At 43.8% G+C, this 20214-nt stretch overlaps 1 protein-coding gene across 3 annotated transcripts; it reads left to right on the forward strand.

Annotated features, from left to right (window-relative positions):
• The first annotated feature begins 1898 nt into the window (after positions 1-1898).
• QNG1 (Q-nucleotide N-glycosylase 1) lies at positions 1899-18575 on the forward strand. 3 transcript variants are annotated; one of them, XM_077817524.1, is made up of 5 exons: positions 1899-1953; positions 2230-2576; positions 4015-4274; positions 16300-16495; positions 18102-18575. In XM_077817524.1, exons 2-5 carry the CDS (start codon positions 2240-2242, stop codon positions 18332-18334), a joined length of 1026 nt encoding a protein of 341 aa, XP_077673650.1. In that variant the 5' UTR covers positions 1899-1953; positions 2230-2239; the 3' UTR covers positions 18335-18575. The 3 variants fall into 3 exon arrangements, with proteins under 3 accessions (XP_077673650.1, XP_077673652.1, XP_077673651.1); XM_077817526.1 differs by lacking the exon at positions 1899-1953 and adding an exon at positions 3432-3536 and having other exon boundaries at positions 2467-2576; XM_077817525.1 differs by lacking the exons at positions 1899-1953; positions 2230-2576 and adding an exon at positions 2599-2751.
• Positions 18576-20214: the final 1639 nt, after the last annotated feature.

A 20214-nucleotide genomic window follows, 5' to 3' on the forward strand; every position in this document is an offset into this window, starting at 1 on the left:
TATTTTCTGTGCAGGAAATGGTAGTGTCCAACTATATTTTATTAAGTGTGGACTATTTCACAATACAGTGTAAATGAGCCTAAAACTGGTGTTACAATTGTTAGCCTTTGCAGGCAGATGGGCCTGTTGTCGGGTAGACCAGTGATTCTCAAAAGTGGGTTGTGACTTCATTTTAATGTGGTTGCCAGAGCCAGCATTAGACTTGCTGGAACCCAGGGCTGAAGCTAAAGCTTGAGCTCTACCCTTTCTTCCCTCCCCCTGCCCCATGTAGTAACTTATTATCTGAAAGGGGTCATAATGCAATGAGCTTTAAGAACTCCTGGGTTAGAGTGACTTGCACGTTGCAGGCCACAGACTCTCATCTATCTTTTCCTGAAATAGACCCATAACTTCTGTCTCAAATCATGATCTAAAGGCTTTTGAGTTATGGAAAGCATAGTGTCTTGTAAAAAGAAAAGGAGTACCTGTAGCACCTTAGAGACTAACCAATTTATTTGAGCATGAGCTTTCGTGAGCTACAGCTCACTTCATCAGATGCATACCGTGGAAACTGCAGCAGACTTTATATACACACAGAGAATATGAAACAATACCTCCTCCTACCCCACTGTCCTGCTGGTAATAGCTTATCTAAAGTAATCATCAGGTTAGGCCATTTCCAGCACAAATCCAGGTTTTCTCACCCTCCACCCCCCACACAAATTCACTCTCCTGCTGGTGATAGCCCATCCAAAGTGACAACTCTACACAATGTGCATGATAATCAAGTTAGGCCATTTCCTGCACAAATCCAGGTTCTCTCACTCCCTCACCCCCCTCCAAAAACCCACCCCCATACACACACAAACTCACTCTCCTGCTGGTAATAGCTCATCCAAACTGATCACTCTCCAAGTTTAAATCCAAGCTAAACCAGAACATCTGGGGGGGGGGTAGGAAAAAACAAGAGGAAATAGGCTACCTTGCATAATGACTTAGCCACTCCCAGTCTCTATTTAAGCCTAAATTAATAGTATCCAATTTGCAAATGAATTCCAATTCAGCAGTTTCTCGCTGGAGTCTGGATTTGAAGTTTTTTTGTTTTAAGAAAGCGACCTTCATGTCTGTGATTGCGTGACCAGAGAGATTGAAGTGTTCTCCAACTGGTTTATGAATGTTATAATTCTTGACATCTGATTTGTGTCCATTTATTCTTTTACATAGAGACTGTCCAGTTTGACCAATGTACATGGCAGAGGGGCATTGCTGGCACATGATGGCATAAATCACATTGGTGGATGTGCAGGTGAACGAGCCTCTGATAGTGTGGCTGATGTTATTAGGCCCTGTGATGGTGTCTTGTGTCTTTCTGACTACCAGCGGCTAACAAACGGCTTCTATGGGGGAACATGACGCGGTATTTTGTTCACGTTCCTTAAGCCTGTTGTAGGCATATAACGCTTTAAAATAAAGCACGGTGCTTTCTGTGTTCAAATCGCTCTGCGAGCAATTGATTATTCGTGTTGCAATATAATTCCCTCAGAACTCCCTTTTTCTGCCTTCCCCGCATTCTCCTTTACCCCCAAATCAGCAGCTAGCCCCTCTCATTGCACCAGGAGTTACAGAGAAGGAAAGCGTTTGGCAGAAGCTCCATAAAGAGTCCGTAAGGCGGAGTTAGCGCCTCACCGCCTTCTGATACAAACTGCTGTAAAGGCCAGGCCGAGCCCCCGCTCCGTTAATCGGCTCTTTCTCGCAGCCTGTGTATTAGCTCCGAAGGAGCGCCCCGCGTCTTGTCTTCTCGCCGCTATTATGCGCATCAGGCAAGTCCCCATTGGCTGCTGAAGGTGCGACGGCTGGAAGAAAGGCGGAAGGGGCAGGCTGTGCGCTGCTGTTTCTCGTTCTGTGGGGCAGCCTCCTTGTTCCGTCGCTCGCTGTGCGGAGCACTCCGCGCGAAGCGCCCGCGAGTCCGCCCAGGTAAGCAGGGAACCGGCTGGGGGCGCTCGTCCCCGCTGCAGCAGCGCCCGCCTGGGGTGTTAAGCGTGGGCGGGGGGCCCGGCCCCGGGCCTTAGTTCTCCTTCCTTTGTGGTACGCTCTGCGGGGAGAAGTGCTCTGGCGGCCCGTAGCTAACCACGTGCAAGGGGCGGGGCCAACCCACCGCGAGACCTGGGTGATGCTAATGATGGCCCTGTTCGTGCTGGGCCCCGCCACGCCCCTGGGTGACTCTGGGTGTTTCTCTTTCTCTGTCGCCAGAAGGAGAGCCATGGAAGCGTTCCTGTCCCCTAAAGACTCTGCCAGGTTCATAGCCGAGAGCAGCCAAGACGTGCTCGTTGAAGAGGAGGGAGTGAGGAAAGTTGCAGAGGCTCTGTTTGACAAAGTCTCAGCAAAAGAGTTCAGTTTGGCTGGCTGGAAATCTCTTCACGAACTGAACCCTCAAGCAGTGAGTGATGATGCAGTGAACTGGGTGTTTCTTGCAGATACCCTTAACTTTTCCTTTTGGTCTGAACATGAAGACTGTAAGTGTCTGGTGAAGTACAGAGGCAAGATGTACAGTGGTTACTGGTCTCTTTGTGCTGCAATCAACAGAGCACTTGATGATGGTTAGTGCATAAGTACTGTGAATTGTGGTGGAGCAGCATGGCTGCTGTATGGTTGAGTTGCTTATTTAACTAAAAATCTACATGCCAGTTATCATTATGATGGGGGAAGGAGGAAATTCAAGACTGTCTCAGAGTCAGTTTCAAAGTTACTCCTTTATCCTGCAAATACATGGAGGTGAGCAGCTTAGTATACATGGGTAGTCCCATCAAGTTCACGTGAGATGAAATAGAAGGGCTCTAATAATACCTATTCTTACAGAAATTAAAGTAAACTATTCAATCATGTATATGCAAAACAATTTCTGTCTTGGGTTATATTTTTTCCTATTAATTATACTTTTGACAATTACGTAGTTATGCATATGTGACTCCTGTTATTTCAGATACATACTTTGTAAAATTAATTTTATATTTTTGTGATTAACAAGTAAACCTTGTCTACACTGAGACTCTTAGGGAATTCTCTCCTGTTAATCTAACACCAATGCAGCTCTAGCAAGTCTAGAAACCACAGTAATAGAGGCAAAGAGTCCTGTGGCATCTTATAGACTAACAGACACATTGGAGCATAAGCTTTCGTGGGTGAATACCCACTTCGTCGGATGTATGTAGTGGAAATTTCCAGAGGCAGGTATAAATATGCAAGCAAGAATCAGGCTAGAAGAGGGCCTCATCCTCTCTGATTGAACTAACCTCCTTATCCCTAGCCTGGTTCTTGCTTGCATGTTTATACCTGCCTCTGGGAATTTCCACTACATGCATCCGATGAAGTGGGTATTCACCCTCAAAAGCTTATGCTCCAGTATGTCTGTTAGCCTATAAGGTGCCACAGTACTCTTTTGCCACTTTTTACAGATCCAGACTAACACAGCTACTCCTCTGATACTTGACACAGTGCCTGGTGTTGGCTGGTGCTTCCACAGTTGCTATCACTGAAGGAGTGCTAGCCCAATGGTGAAGGTATGGCGAAAAATTCTCCGTGTGGGTCTAGTTAAATGTCATAATGAAGAAACCACAATGAGTGCATACAAATAAGGGGAAAGCTGTAAGAGTATTTTATGTGGATTCAGAATGACTGGTGTAAAAATATGAGTAAGAATCACGTACTGATATTTGCATGGGAATATTATTTAAACCTCAAATCAAGTGTTGAAGACTAGTAGAAATGGGAAAAGACACAGAAGAAAGAGAAGAAATGTACTATGATGACCTGCTGTTGGGAGCTGTTATGTATAGGAGTCTACAGACCTAATAAAGCACTGTCTCCATTTAAAACCAAACTTAACAGTTATCTGAATACTTGATTCATCTTAATTTGTAAACATTACTTTCCAGTGTACAAGTGTAATATAACCACTCCAATCCTCAGTGTATTATTATTTCGCAAATGCCTATATAACATGACATTCTAAAAGGTTTTGTTTTCCTTTTTCTGAAGGAATACCTATTACCAGTGCGGCATATTATGCCACTATGACACTTGAGCAGGTTAGACATGTATTTCGCTCTGACACAGATGTCCCCATGCCTTTGATTGAAGAGAGACATCGTATTCTGAAAGAAACTGGGACAATTCTGCTTGAGAAGTTTGGAGGCTCTTTCGTCACCTGTGTTAAAATGAGTGAGAAAAGTGCTCAGAAACTACTGCGTATAGTAGTCGAGAATTTTCCTTCTTACAGAGATGAGGCTACATTTAAGGTAAGTTAGTTCTGCTGGGGAATTTTGAACTTCAAAAGAGCTCACTTATTACTGAGCGTACCCCAAAACTATTGTTAAGCTGTCCATGAAAACTTTTTTTTTTTTTTTAAATGACAACAGGTCAAATTTTGTCAGAATTGAGGTCTTGTGAAAACAAGCTTCCATAAAATCAAAGACTAATAGAAATGCTGCCCTGAAATCTTTTTATTTTTGAATTTCAATGGTAACAATTCTTCTGCTGTGTTTGCAATCCAAACATTATAGCATGGTGCTAGTGCTTGAGAACCTGAGAGTGAAATTGACTAATCAATTTTTGCTGATGTTTCTCTCCTGTAAAAAGCAAACAGCATGTAGTGAAAAGCAAATCTGATATTTTAATGGGTTTTTAATAATATTTAATCATTAGTAATAAAGGGAACTTTTTTTTTGTTTTTTTTCTTTTAAGAAATTAATTTTAAGATATGGTAAAATTGTGTTTTATCTATACAGCTAACAATAGATAACAAAATTACAAGAATTACTTAAAACTCACTTGCTTAATTAAAGCCTTTGTGCTCCTTGAAACCCAATAGGCCAGGGGTGGCCAACCTGTGGCTCCGGAGCCACGTGTGGCTCTTCAGAAGTTTTATATGTGGCTCCTTATATAGGCATCAACTCCGGGGCTGGAGCTACAGTCGCCAACTTTCCAATGTGCCAGCTCACTGCTCAACCCCTGGCTCTGCCACAGGCCCTGTCCCCACTCCACCCCTTCCTACCCCCTCCCCTGAGCCTGCCATGCTTCCACTCCTTCCCCCTCTTCTCCCCCCCCCCCCCCAGCCTCCTGCATGCCACGAAACAGCTGATCAGGAGGGAGGGGGAAGTGCTGATTGGCAGGGCTGCCAGTGGGTGGGAGGCGCTGGAAGGGGGAACTGATGGCGGAGGGCGGGGAGAGCTGCTGATGTATTGCTGTGGCTCTTTGGCAATGTAATTGGTAAATTCTGGCTCCTTCTCAAGCTCAGGTTGGCCACCCCTGCAATAGGGACTGCCTTAATTACTTGCACTGATAAATAACTCCTGTACTAGTCAGTGATGCATTCCTTATGGATGATGCACACTTTTCTGAGTAAAAGCACACAGTTTATTTTCCTTCTTCACCGTTCTTGCTGTTGTTTGTTTTTGTATTGTAGGAGTGACAGGGTTCCCAATCAAATCAGGGTCCCATTGTACCAGGGTCTATATAAACACACAGGAAGAGATGATTCCAGCCCCTGAAAGGTCATATTCTGCTCCCACTAACTCTATTTTTCCTTTTATCTGAGAGTATGTCTACGCTACCAAATTAGGTCGGTTTTATAGAAGGCGATTTTATACAGTTGATTTGTGTATGTGCCCACTAAGCACATTAAGTCAGCGGAGTATGTCCTCAATACCATGGCTAGCATCGACTTACAGAGCAGTGCACTGTGGGTAGCTATCCCACAGTTCCCGCAGTCTCCACTGCCCATTGGAATTCTGGGTTATGCTCCCAATGCCTGATGGGGCAAAAATATTGTTGAGGGTGGTTTTGGGTACATGTCGTCAGTCGCCTCCTTCCTTCCCTCCGTAAAAGCAACGACAGACAATTGTTTCGCGCCGTTTTTCCTGGGTTACCCATGCAGACACCATACCACGGCAAGCATGCAGCCCGCTCAGCTCACCGCTGCTGATGTGAGCATTGTTAACACCTTGCGCATGATCCTTGAGTGTGTGCAGAACCGGGCTAAGAGACGCCAGCACGAGGACGATTGTGATGAGGACATGGACACAGATGTTCCTGAAAGCATAGGCTGTGGCAGTTGGGACATCATGGTGGCAGTGGGGCTGGTTGATACAGTGGAATGCCGATTCTGGGCCCAGCAAACAAGCACAGATTGGTGAGACCGCATAGTGTTGCAGGTATGGGATGATTCACAGTGCCTGCGAAACTTCCGCATGCATAAGGCCACTTTCCTTGAACTTTGTGAGTTGCTTTCCCCCACCCTGAAGTGCAGAAATGCCAAGATGAGAGCTGCCCTGACAGTTGAGAATCGAGTGGTGATAGCCCTGTGGAAGCTTCCAATGCCGGACTGCTACCGGTCAGTCGGGAATCAATTTGGAATGGGCAAGTCTACTGTGGGGACTGCTGTGATCCAAGTAGCCAGTGCGATCACTGATGTTCTGCTATCAAGGGTAGTGACTCTGGGAAATGTGCAGGTCATACTGAATGGCTTTGCTGCAATGGGGTTCCCTAACTGTGGTGGGGCGATAAATGGAACACACATCCCTATCTTGGCACCGGACCACCTTGCCAACCAGTACGTAAACCTCAAGGGGTACTTCTCAATGGTGCTGCAAGCACTGGTGGGTCATAAGGGACATTTCACCGACATCAACGTGGGATGGCCGGGAAAGGTGCAAGACGCTCGCATCTTGAGGAACTCTGGGCTGTTCGAGCAGTTGCAAGAAGGATCTTACTTCCCAGACCAGAAAATTACCATTGGGAATGTTGAAATGCCAACAGTTATCCTTGGGGACCCAGCCTACCCCTTGCTCCCATGGTTCGTGAAGCCGTACACAGACAGCCTGGACGGTAGTAAGGAGCAGCTCAACTATAGACTGAGCAAGTGCAGAATGGTGGTAGAATGTGCCTTTGGACGTTTAAAAGCTCATTGGTGCTGTTTGCTGACTAGGTCAGACCTCAGCGCAACCAACATTCCCATTGTTATTGCTGTGTGCTCCATAATATCTGTGAGAGTAAGGGGGAGACATTTATGGCGGGGTGGGAGGTTGAGGCACATCGCCTGGCGTCCGATTTTTGAGCAGCCAGACACCAGAACGATTAGAAGAGCACAGCTAGGCACGTTGCACATCAGAGAGGCTTTGAAAACCAGTTTCATGACTGGCCAGGCTACGGTGTGACAGTTTTGTTTTTCTCCTTGCTGCAAACCTGCCCCCTTTGTTGATTTTAAGTCCCTGTAAGCCAACCCCCGACCCCTTCGATCACAGCTGGCAAAGGAAATGAAGTAACTATTATTTTGAAACCATGCATTCTTTATTAATTTAAAAAAAAAAAAGGGGGAGATAACTGACAAGGTAGCCCTGGTGGGGTGCGGGAGGAGGGAAGGACAAGACCACATTGCTTATTGTAGCCACAACACTACAAATCAAAACTGTTTTGTTTGAATGACAGCCTTTTGTTGCTTGGGCCATCCTCTGGAGTGGAGTGGCTGGGTGCCTGGAGCTCCGCCGCCGCCCCCCTCCCGTGTTCTTGGGCATCTGGGTGAGGAGGGTATGGAACTTGGTGAGGAGGGCAGGCAGTTATACAGTGGATGCATCGGGGGGCTGTGCTCTTGTTGGCTTTCCTGCAGCTCCAACAGACATTTCATCATGTCCGTTTGCTTCCCCCATTAGCCTCAGCATCACCTCCTGCCTCTGTTCTTTGTGCTCACTTAATGCTTTCCTGGCCTCTGCCACTGATTGCCTCCATGCATTAAGCTGTGCCCTATCGGTGCGGGAGGACTGCATGAGCTCGGAAAACATGTCAGCGCGAGTTCGGTTTTTTTCACCTTCTAATCTGCGATAACCTCAGGGACGGAGATGATAGGGGGATCATTTCTGAGGACAAAAGGGAGACTTTCACATGAATGAAGCGATTCACAGCAGACAGCATATGTGCTTTAGATACAAGGTCACATTTTGCCTTTTGTATTGAGCACCTGCCGGTATGGTGACACATCACAAATGGCCGGGCAACAGAATTCAGTTCCCAGGCAGCCATGGTAAGCATTTTGGTACGTGGGGTTGGCTTCTTACACCTTCATAACATGTGGGAATGGTTTCAAACTGCAGTGCCATCCTTTCCCATAGCAAGCAATGCCGGTGGGGCTACACATTTAGAAGAAGGGTCTGCGGTTTTTGGGTGGATGTGCAGCACACAACTCCTCCCACCCCGCTGCATCATTTATTCTCTGGGATGATCCCTTCACCCCTCCCCCGCCACTATTCTCTGGGATGATTCCTTCTAGCCAAGCACAAACAACCCAGCATGAACAGTGTCCTTTTACTGTTCCCTTACAAAAATTCCCCTATTTCAGCCAGGTGGCCATGAATGATATCACTCTCCTGAGGCTACTACAGAAAGATAAAGACCGAATGTTGCTTGAATGCGACCAAAACCCAGGACCATTCACTGCCATGCTTTGTGCTGCAATGATTCCAGACTACTTGCTACTGTCTTGGCGTGGTAAAGTGTCCTACCATGCAGGACGAAATAAGAGAGCCCTCCCCAGAAATCTTCTGCAAAGACTTTCAGCGTACCTCCAGGAGAGCTTCATGGAGATGTCCCTGGAGGATTCCCGCTCCACCCCCAGATACGTTAACAGACTTTTCCAGTAGCTGTACTGGCTGCAAATGCATCCCATTTGCCCTGAAGAATTAAAACATTAAACACTATTTCTTTTAAACCCTGTACTGTAGTTACAAATGTGCACTCTCACCAGCGGTGCCTTCTCCAGCTTCAGGGTCGGGGATCCCGCCTTGGGAGGGTATTGTCTCCAGGGTGATGAAAAGGTCCTGGCTGCTGGGGAGAACGGATTCACCACTTGCCTGCTGAGCATTCTCCTCATCCACAAAATCCTCCTCCTTGTTGCATGAGACTCCCCTCTTTCAGGTGTCCACGGATAGTGATGGGGTAGTGGTAGGGTCCCTCCCTAGAATGCCATGCAGCTGATCATAGAAGAGGCATGTATGGGGCTCTGACCTGGAGTGACCGTTTGCCTCCTTTGTCTTTTGGTAGGCTTGCCTGAGCTCCTTGACTTCCACGTGGCACTGCTGTGTGTCCCTGTGCGATTTTGGCATATATATTATCATTTCTTCTTTTTGATTGGAGTTTGGCCTGCACAGATTCTTCTCCCCATACAGAAGTCAGATCCAGTGTCTCCCTTTCAGTCCATGCTGGAGCTTGTTTGCGATTCTGGGGGGACTGCATGATTACGTGCTGCTGAGCTCACCACGCTGACCAAACAAGAAATGAAATTCAAAAATTTCCTGGGGCTTTTCCTGTGTACCTGGCTAGCGCATTGGAGTTCAAAGCGCTGTCCAGAGTGGTCACAGTGGAGCACTCTGGGGTAGCTCTCAGAGGCCAATACTATCGAATTGCGTCTGCACTTCGACCCAGCAAGGTCGATTTTAGCGCTACTCCCCTTTGTTGGGGAAGAGTACAGAAGTCGATTTTAAGAGCCCTTTAGGTCGACGGAACGGGGTTGGTTGTGTAGACGCATTCATTTTAAAATTGACCTAACACGGCTAAATTCGACCTAACCCCATAGTGTAGACCAGGGCTGAGACTCCAGGGTTTTTTTCTTCCCTTTCTCCCCATTTTTTAAGGATTTCAACAGCCACTGAAGAAATTTTTATTTTAATGGAGTATAACAATTGACCCCAGCTGGGGATCTGCCCCTTGACTCCTGTTGATTTCAGTGGGTGTTGCATAGATGAATATAAAATAGAATTGACCCATAATGTTATACTTCTGCTCAGTAGCTCATCTCTACAGGGATGGAGCAGAATGAAACACAGTCTCATAAAAGGAAAGGGCTGCTGTACAGGAAATTGGGTCTGGTCAATTTTGTTCATTTGTTGGCATCTCCTGTCTATACTGGAGCTTGGTCTGTGCTAGCATGTTCTGTCCCAGGTGTCAGAGCAGGTGAGCTGCACTGTGTTTAGTCCTGTCTATACTAGTACTCGGCTTGAACACAACATGTGAAGACCTGTATGAGCATTTGTGATAATGGATGCAGTCTTTTCAAGATACCTTTTTTTGATCACCTTAACTGGAACGTAAAGCATATGGACAACATGCAAAGAGGAAGCAGGCCAATAAAGTGCAGAATGGTATTTTATAACTGATTTTTTTTTTTTTTCCTCTAGCTGGCCTTCAGTAAGTGATGTTTTATTTCTTTTTGTGGCTTCCTACTGAGAAATGAGATGTCTTCTGTATGGGAAACAGTTGAGATGAGTTTGAATGATTATTTATGCAGGGTATTACCATGATATTAATTTAATCATAAATTTCTGTATTAAATCCAAAACCAGATGGTATTTATACAGGTGCTCTAAATATGTGTAAAAAACCTAAATAATAAGCAATTTATTACATCCAAACAGTAACAAAACATTTTATAAGCATTTGATCAAGATACTGATGTAAGCAGAGTCAGGATGAGCTCCACCCTGACATCTGGTGGTGAGGTGTGGCAAGTTGTGGAAAAGAACTTCAGGGGCTGATCTCATTTGCATAGGCACACCCACCCCACCTAGCACAAGCCCATAGCTGCCCAAATGGTCACTTTGGTTGCTGTGGGATCCCCAGTGTCTCTGTTATTGGGGCAGGAAGAATAAATTATTACCCTGATTATGGGAACTGTGCTTGGAACTGTACTGGGCCTTTTGTTATGATGGAGGGACTCGCCATCAGCTAAGTAGCACTCACTAGGCCAGGGACATGGGTTCCAAAACTCTGTGAATTGAGAGAGGCTGGGGACAGGTATTTATACTTGGTGGCATGGGCCTCCTGGTGAGGGCCTTACACGCTAATTGCACTTCCTCCTCTCTCCACTGTGGAATATCAGAGCTAATGTTGATTCCATTAGGAGTCTAGTTATAGGCTGCTGAGCTGAATTCACTCTGGGCTAATGGTGCACCAGCACTGAGGCTCCCCTACTACAAGCTGAAATCACAAAAGAGCTAAAAACTGACTAAGAGCTGAAATCACTGAGTGTTGTGTTAAGTAGTGGGGGAACCTGAAGATATATCGTGGAGCAGTTTGTGGGACAGCTGGAGCGGCTTGTGGACCAGCTGCTGGAGCAGTTCATGGGACGGCAGGAGCTGTTTGTGGGACGCCGAGCAGAGCAGTTTGTGGACCGGCTGGTGGAGCAGTTCGTGGGAAGCCGAGCGGAGCAGTTCATGGACCGGCTGGTGGAGTAGTTCATGGGACGATGGGAGCTGCTTGTGGGACGCAGAGCAGTTTGTGGACTGGCTGGCGGAGCGGAGCCCTATGGAGCTGTGGCACAGTCAGCTTCAGATCATGTAAGGTGCCCCTTACCCCTTCCCCCCCCCATTTCCACCCAGGTTGGGAGGTAAAACTCTGCAGATAAACTTTCGAACTCTGGGGCTGCCCTGACCAGGGACAGAGACTTTTGGGCCTTTGGGTGATTTTGGGTTGCTGGACTCAAGAACCCAAGGGAAAGGACACGCGCCAATTTGCTTGGGGTGGGTTTTTGCTCATGGGTTGTGTTATGAATCCTGTTGGTGGTGTTTCCCCAACATAATGCCACATTGTTTCTCTCTGTTATGAAAAGGCTTTTTTTGCTACACTCAGACTCCGTGCTTGCGAGAGGGGAAGTATTGCCTCTTGGAGGCGCCCAGTAGGGGTGGTATATATTTGTCCCAGGTCACTGGGGGGGGGGGGGGGGGCTCGAGCCGGTTTTGCATTGTGTTATTGGAATGGAACCCCTAGATACTGAACCCGGCCCTTGTTGCTGCCAACTCTGATGGGCAGAAGGGTTACACTTACAAACGGGCTATTGGTTAGCTCTAGCACGGTCAGACTGGTATTAGCAACGAATGCTTTAAGAGTTTCCCTTTTTTATACCTTTTTAACAAATAAGTGATGTCATTGCCAATTATTGGACCTTTGCTAAGGCCAGATGGAGTTTCTTTTATAGCCAATTATTTACTGCACCTGGTACCCAGTTAACTATGTTTTATTTCTGTTATTTAACCTGAATCTTAAATAAGATAACACTGGTATTTGAAGGGTCACTATTTCTTCTACATTTACATCAGCCATACAAAGAAGAGCAACAACTCTATCTTTTTTTACATTTAGATGATTAAGCCAGATAATTGCATCTGGACTAGCAGAGTGTATTGCTGTGATGCCTCCTTTTGTATCTGTGAATCGGGCATTGAGTTGTTATATGTTCCATGGTCTGTTCTGGGTGACCCCAGTTGCACGGTGGAGAGTCTTTAATTTTCCATTTGTACAGCAAGTATCTGCATCTGCCATGATTTGTGCGGATGTGTTTTGAGTTTCCCATGAGCTTCGTGGAAGATCAAAACCAGGGATCTTCTGCATTGGATCTTTCACAGGCCATTTATTTGTGACATTTTTTTATGAATTCCTTTCTGCTTTCCAAGCATCATCAGGGTTGAAGTCACATTTGTTGAAGCTTAAATGCATGGGTCCAAAAGTGCTTACATGACCTCAAGCGGTGGTGAGGGACGGTGTTAAGGTCCTGGTGAATGGAAAGACTTCATTTTCTGTGGTCCTCTGGAATTCCCAAAGTGTTGTGGCATTGCTTCCCCATCCATTTGCTGCAACATGCAACAGTACTGGCAGCCAAGGTGTTGGGGTTCACTTGAGGGTTGCAGTGATGCACCACATTGCAGTGTTCAGTTGGACAGCAACAAGTTGAATATCGCTACTTCTGGTCCATACCAGCACACAATACTCCGCTACAGAGTACACAAGGACTGTTGTCCCTAGCACTGATGGTGATGCTCGCCCACTTGTACTTGCCAGTTTCTGGACCAGGTTGACCCTTGTCTTTGTCTTGGCAATTACCTTCTTCAGATGGTTATGGAAGGTTAGTGTGTGATCCAGCTTCACTCCGAGATAAGCCAGAATGGGGTCATGACGTAGTGTTGCCGCACAAGAGTTACTACACGTTTCACAACAACTCTTCTTTCTCATGGTCTTATTCTTTTTGGTCATTTGTGTTGGATCTGTTGCTAATATCCCAACTCAATTTAAAATCATAGTTCATCCAAATCTAATGTGGGCCTATATTCTACAAGAGGTCCACCCTAACTGGTTTCTGAACTTACTGTGCTGTTCACTTTAAACAGTTCAAAGCATATTCTTTCTCCTTCCCTCAGATATATTTCTGATTAAAGGATAAACACTTTACTGGAAAGCGATCAGCAGAATATGCTTCTTATCTGTGTAATGACAAAATAGGTTTATGTAACCTTCACAAGAGTCTGAATGCTTAATGAGTCTTGCATTATAAATAGCAGCTGCAAACAAACTGCAGAATGAAAATCAGTCACAAACGCTGCCATTGCACCAGAAACATTTACACGATCAAAGGCTTTGCATTAGTGCAATAAACTCTGTCTTTTTTTCTTTTTTTTTTTTGCCAGGCAGCTCTGAAGGTGGATGAAACACTGCTGCCCAAATTTATACCCTGGTTGTAACAAAATCAGTGCTACCGGTTGAGAGACAGTCCTAGTTTTCACATTATCAACATTGTTTCCATGGCAGAAGACTGAGGTGTCACAAGGCAGGACCATGACTGTGATACAGGATCAGGAAGTAGCAGAGAATGAAGTTGGGTGGGGGAGGAATCTGAAAGCAAATCAAATTTCCCTAATAACACTTAAGAACAAAAATGTAATGTGTATTAGTGTCTCACGTTTGTATTAAAAAGTATAACTAAAATAGACTTCAGCTTTACTCAGTCATGCTCTGATTTTCTAGGGGAATTTTTAAAACTAAGACAATATGTCCCCAATTCGATGGGCACAAGTTTCACAAAATGTACTACATACAAGACACTTCGTTGCTAAAATTACAGACATCAGAGTCCCTATTGTCCTTATGTTCTTAAAGGCAAATTACAAACCAAAAAAGTATGTCCTTTTTTTGGTTTTGTTTGTGCCCTTAACAATATTAATAGACTGCCCTCCCTCTCTTCCGCCCCCGGCCCAAAAAAACAAACAAACAAAAAAACAGTTGCTGTAATAGACCACAATTAAGCAAGAACTTAAGTGCTTTGCTGAACTGGGAGCCAGATCCATATTACTTGTGAATCGCTGTTGTACTCAAAATCATTGCTGTATTTGAAATGTGTCCCAGATTTTTGAGATTCACACTGGAGGAGTCTCATGCCTGCCAGTTAAACCATGGAATCCTTTCAAAGCAGTGACCCATGAATGATGCATATACGTATCCCTCGCGTCCAACATTCTGGAACTGTAAAATCCTCACTCCCTAACAATCCACCTTTTCTCTGATTTGGTGCTATAAGCATTATCATATCTTAAATGCTCAATACACTGCTTTGTTAGCAGCAACTAGCATTGGTAACATGGTACTTAAGGCCTCTGTCTGACTCAAGATTAGATCTGTTGGTAGGTCAGAATTAGTAAGGGTTCTGATGGTTCCAGCTGTTTTTCCTCTTTTCATTGGGGAGTAGGGATTACCATCCAATCCCTCAATGGACTTCCACTGCCAAAACTGATAGTTGGCCCAACTTCCCTCTGAAACAGTCTGAGAAAGCAGTTCAAATGGTAACACTATTTCCCTAAAGATATATGCTTCTTCCGAGACTAACTGCCACCAACAACCCTAGTTAATTCTGCTCTGTCCAGCCGACAAGTTATGAAGACTTAGAGGGAGATGGGGTCACTGTGGTAGCATTTTGGGAAGGATAAAAGTGCATGCATGCCAGGGCATGAAAACTACTATCACAGTCTAGCTGTGCTTTAATTTCTTTCTTTTGAAAAGAGAAGTGCTGGAAATTGTTGTTTATATACAAAGTATTATTTCCTTACATGGAACCTTACATATACTTTGAGTAGCATTTAAGTGAAACACGATAACATTCTAAGATGAGTATTTCTTTAAAAATGGAGGGGGGGCAGCCATGCAGGATGAGTGGAGGATGGAGAGAGAGAACTAAAAAAAAGCACACAAGTGTTGTGCAGTGAAACAGACTTGGCACTACTGATCTCTTGGTCCTTTTGGAGTTGGGCACAGAGCAGCGAAAAATATGCTCTATTCGCTGGAGTAATTTAAAGCCCTTTTTTAGAAAAAGAATAATTTTCTTGCTGTCCATTGTGAATTGTGACAATTTGAGGGGAGGGGAAGTAGAAGAAAAGTATTCAGAAATGTAATAAAAGTCCCATCTTATTTGCTAGTATTCTATAGTAGTCACTTCAACAAACAAACCCTATTCTGCCATAGCTGTATTTTAATCAGATCTAGTTTTATTTTATAATAAAAATATTTATAGTTATAAGAGCTATGGCCCCAATCCTACAAAGGCTTATGCACATTTTTAACTTTACACTTTGAAGTCAATGAGACTGCACACAGTGCATTGAAGGAAGCCTGTGCGTAAGTCTTTGGAGGATTGAGGCCTAATACAAAAGTATTTTTACAATTACTGAAATGAGTTTTTCCTCTCTACCGCTGTGTAATTGGCGAGTTGTATGGAATGAATATTAAGTGTTACCTTTACTAGACTATATTGTTTGATCAGTATTAGAGGCAAACTGTTGAACTCGATGTACCAATGGTCTGATCCAGTAAGATGCTCCCTATGTTCCTTTCCTCCGGATAAAGTCTTGGGTGAACTCTAGGGCCTCTGAAAGAAACTTTGTATTAACTGGGCTTCAAGGAGTGTAACTTATGGACAATAAACTATTGTCACTCAATAACCTGATATTACAGTAATTCCCATGGACAATAAACCAATATTATTCAGGTTTCAGAGTAGCAGCCGTGTTAGTCTTTATCCGCAAAAAGAAAAGGAGTACTTGTGGCACCTTAGAGACTAACACATTTATTAGAGCATAAGCTGTCGTGAGCTACAGCTCACTTCATCGGATGCATCAAATGCTGTAGCTCACGACAGCTTATGCTCAAATGAATTTGTTAGTCTCTAAGGTGCCACAAGTACTCCTTCTCTTTTTGCAATATTATTCAATAACCTGATATCACAGTATATGAGTTCCACTTCAGTAAGTTCAGGTGTATTTCTTGTTTAAGGGGTTTTTGCATATAAAATTTGCATTTGGTTCTACGTTTTTATTGGAATGTATAGGAGGATACTATATTCTGTTTAACTAGCTATCCTTAGTTGAGTAAGCATAATAATCGTTTCCTTTAACAAAATGAAGTCTCTGAATACCTATGTCTCTCAGGTGCCTAAACAGTTGTATTCTTGTTTTCTGTCAGGGTAAAAAGGTGTCTTTTTATAAACGGGCACAAATACTAGTGGCTGATACCTGGAGCTCATTGGAAGGGAAAGGAGATGGCTGCTTCAGTGATATTTCTAGTCTGACTATATTTGCTGACTATAGGATCCCTCAAGTCCTTGTTCACCTGGGAGCAATGAGATATTCTGATGAATTGATGAGGAAACTTCGTGAAGGTTTGCAACTCCTTTATTGCATCAAGTGTGTTTGTGGTTCATCAGCGTTTATGAATATTAATTTTGTAGCATAGAGATGATTAGCATCTATGAAAGAGGTGTATATGAGGTTTTTTCCTGTTGGTATGCAGAGTTATCCTCCAATGATGAGGGGAGAGTGGGAAAGTACATTCTCTAAAGATCTGGGATGAGAAGACCGCCCCCATCATCCTTTTCATCTTATATAAATATTAAACTGTAAATTTATTTGGATTAAACACTACTAAGTCTGGATTTAAAAGGATGTGTACCAGTTGAACACTGAGCATCTGTAGGGCTGGTGCCATTTTCAACAAGGTTATAGCTGCCACTCCAGTTTGTGGCTTAGAGCAGTGCTTCTCAAGCTATCTGATGTGGGGAACCAGCAATTTTTTTTTTTCCAATGTGCGCGCAGACCGGCACTTTGAGTAGCACTGGCTTAGAGTATGTCTACATTGCAGTTAGACACCTGCAGCTGGCCCATGCCAGCTGACTGACTCACATGGCTTGGGCTAAGAAGCTGTTAAATTGTGGTGTAGACATTCAAGCTCAGGTTGCAGCTCCAGCCCAAGCTTGAATGTCTATACTGTAATTAAACAGCCTCTTAGCCCAAGCTCCGTGAGTCGAAGTCAGCTGGCATGCGCCAGCCACAGGTTTTTAATTCTAGTGTAAACATACACTTAGTGAGTCCGTTCCTGAACCTGAGAAAACAAAAGGGTGGGGACAGTCATTTACCTTGACCTGCTAACAGCTACTCTGTGTGTGTGTGTGTGAAAAGAACAGTAATATAGAAACATAAAGGTATTTTGTTAGTTATTATGTAAACCTATCAATGTAAAGTGAAATTCTGAAGACCATATAAGCAAATTCTCTCTGGAGTCATAGTAAAGGCATAGCTATTGTAGTCATTAGAATAAATGGGTCCCTTTACATCTGGCAGTCCTTTAGTCATGTCCACTGACAGCTGCTTCTATTCTAATCTGTAATGTGTTTTGTCAGTACATGATAGCACACTTTCATATCCAGCAAATACAGCTTCCTTATTGTGTTTTTATTTATTTTATTTATTGAGTCTGTGGTCTTCTAGTGCTGGGTGATATTCAGATTCTGTTGCTATACCGTGGTGGATACATAATTGTCAATCTCTTGTCAGAAAAAGATAAAGACTGGAATCGCAAGAAGAGGAATAAGGTGTATTCATAAATGTATGCAGCTTGCATAGCACCTGCCTGCAGCATTCCTGACTTTGAATAGTGCTGTAGTATTTGGATTTGCTTGTATATCAACCCTTCCCTCATCCGTGGCCACTTAGTGCTGTATTTTAGAAAAAACTACAATATATAGGACATCCCAATAGATGGGAGTTTAACAATGCAGCAACTCATAAATATACACAGAAAAACAAAACGAAATCCCTAGAAAATGCACAGGCTGAATTTTCTTGATTTTTAGTGCAGTATATTAAATCTGAAACTCTGGTTTATATTTAACTATATGTAGCTTAAAGAGTAAGTGTATACTATTCTGTGATTCCTGTCTTCTGTTCCACTGAACATTTAATTGAAGTGCTCTCTACTCTGTTCTACAGGAGTAATGTTCCATTCTGGAGATCAACAAGAAGTGGAGATCCGAGGTTGTTCTATTTGGTGTTGTGGATTGATTTGTGATCACCTGCTGGAACTTTATAAGAAGAAAGGACAAAACATGAGTGAAAGAATCAATGCAGTTCTTCTTGATTATTATCTATGGGACTATGCCCGGGATCACAGAGAAGATATGAAAGAGATTCCAATTCATCGTGTACGTTGCGTATACTACTAACAACACCAATTTTATAGATCTCTCACTAAAGCATCCTGCAGATTTGTCACTTAATTTGTAGCTTTTTATATACTGATTTGAAGCATTCAGGAGAAAGTTAAATACCTGTTCTCTGATAATATTAACACTTTGTCCATCACTGCAGTTGTGTAGTAGTACTCCATAGAGATCACATTCAGGGAAGGCCTATTTTTTGTATTCAGTAAATAATTGTGCTTGAAATAAAACCAAGAGATCTGGATTTATATAATCAAACTTTATTAAAGTTGAATCAGCGGTGTATTAACGCCTAGGCTGACAAGGCCTAGGCCTAAGGGCCACAAATTTGCAGGGGCAGCAAATTTATAATAGCAGATGGACACTGCTTCCCCTGGTGCTGGTTCGTGCCCTCCGTCCCGGCCCAGCCCCGCCTCCTCTCCTGAGCATGCGCCGTGTTTCCCCCCCCCAACCCCCCCTTCATGAAGCTGTTTCGCGCACAAGCACTGGCAGGGAGAAGCAGGACCCAGCGGCACGCTCAGGGGAGGAGGCGGAGGTGAGCTGTGGCGGGGGGGGGATGGGAGCTGCTTGGGGGGGAGGGCGGCAATTATTTCAAGGCTTGGGGGCGGCAAAATCATTAATCCGCCATTGAGTTGAATCACTTGATTCAGTAAATATTCAATTATCAAATTTGTGTTGTAAATTTTAAACATCACTGCATTTTCATAGGCACACAGGGCTGGAAGAGATGTTGAGAGGTCATCAAGTCCAGCCCCCTGCACTCAGGCAGGACCAGGTAAACCTAGACCAGTCCTGACAGGAGTTTGTCCAACCTGTTCTTAATAAGCTCCAATGATGGAAATTCTGCAACCTTCTTTGGAAGCCTGCTACAGAGCTTAATTATCCTTATACATAGAAAGCTTTTCCTAAATCTCCCTTGCTTCAATTTTAGACCATTGCTTCTTATCCAACCTTCAACTCACATGGAGAACAATTGATCAGCATCCTCTTTATAACAGCCCTTAACATATTTGAAGACTTCATCTGGTTCTCCCTCAGCCTTCTTTTCTCAAGACTAAACATGCCCAGTTTTTTTAACCTTTCCTCATAGGGCATACTCCCCTGTATTTACACCCCGCACCCTACTGTAATATTTCTACAAAGTGTGCCTTGTAAGGTATCATTTGAAAACTCATAATTTGCTGGTTAGTATTGGCCTGGTAAGATGTGTGGGAGTATTGATGCGAAGTTATAAGATTCCCCCCTGTTGTGGTGTTAACACATGCCCCAAACCCCACAGCCCTGCCCAAACAGATGTTGGCAAACTTTCTTGACTTATGCAGTTGTGATACACTATAACCACGGGATTCTTTTCAGCAGTACTACTGCTTAGCCAATTATTTCCTATTTTGTAGTTGTGCATTTGATTTTTTTATTTTTCCTTCTTAAGGGTAGTATTTTGCACTTTTATCTTTATTGAATTACATCTTGTTGATTTCAAACCAGTTCTTTAATTTGTCAAGGTCATTTTGAATTCTAATCTCGTCCTCTAAGGTACTTGTAACCCCCTCCAACCTTGTCATCTGCAGATTTTGTAAGCATACTATCCACCCCATTATCCAAGTTTACTATTCAGTATTTTCATCAATACAGGACCCCTGCAATATCCCACTACGTATACCTTCCCAGCTCAACAGTGAACCATTGATAATTATTCTTTGAGTACAGTCTTGCAACCAGTGGTGCACTCACTTTATAGTAATTTAATCTAGATCACATTTTCCTAGTTTACTTGCTTATGAGAATGTCATGTGACTGCATCAACAGTTTTACTTAAATCAAGATACATCAGGTCTACTTCCCCTATGCCTCCACTCCCCCATGCATCTAAAGAATTGGGTTTT

Source organism: Eretmochelys imbricata, chromosome 5, assembly GCF_965152235.1.
Source record: "Eretmochelys imbricata isolate rEreImb1 chromosome 5, rEreImb1.hap1, whole genome shotgun sequence".
NCBI classification, from domain to species: domain Eukaryota; kingdom Metazoa; phylum Chordata; order Testudines; family Cheloniidae; genus Eretmochelys; species Eretmochelys imbricata.

Coding starts and splice junctions, on each gene's coding strand:
- QNG1 (XM_077817524.1), top strand. CDS start 2,240: ATGGAAGCGTTCCTGTCCCCTAAAGACTCTGCCAGGTTCATAGCCGAG. Junction 4,275..16,299: donor GAGATGAGGCTACATTTAAG/GTAAGTTAGTTC, acceptor GTTTTCTGTCAG/GGTAAAAAGGTGTCTTTTTA. Junction 16,496..18,101: donor GATGAGGAAACTTCGTGAAG/GTTTGCAACTCC, acceptor TCTGTTCTACAG/GAGTAATGTTCCATTCTGGA.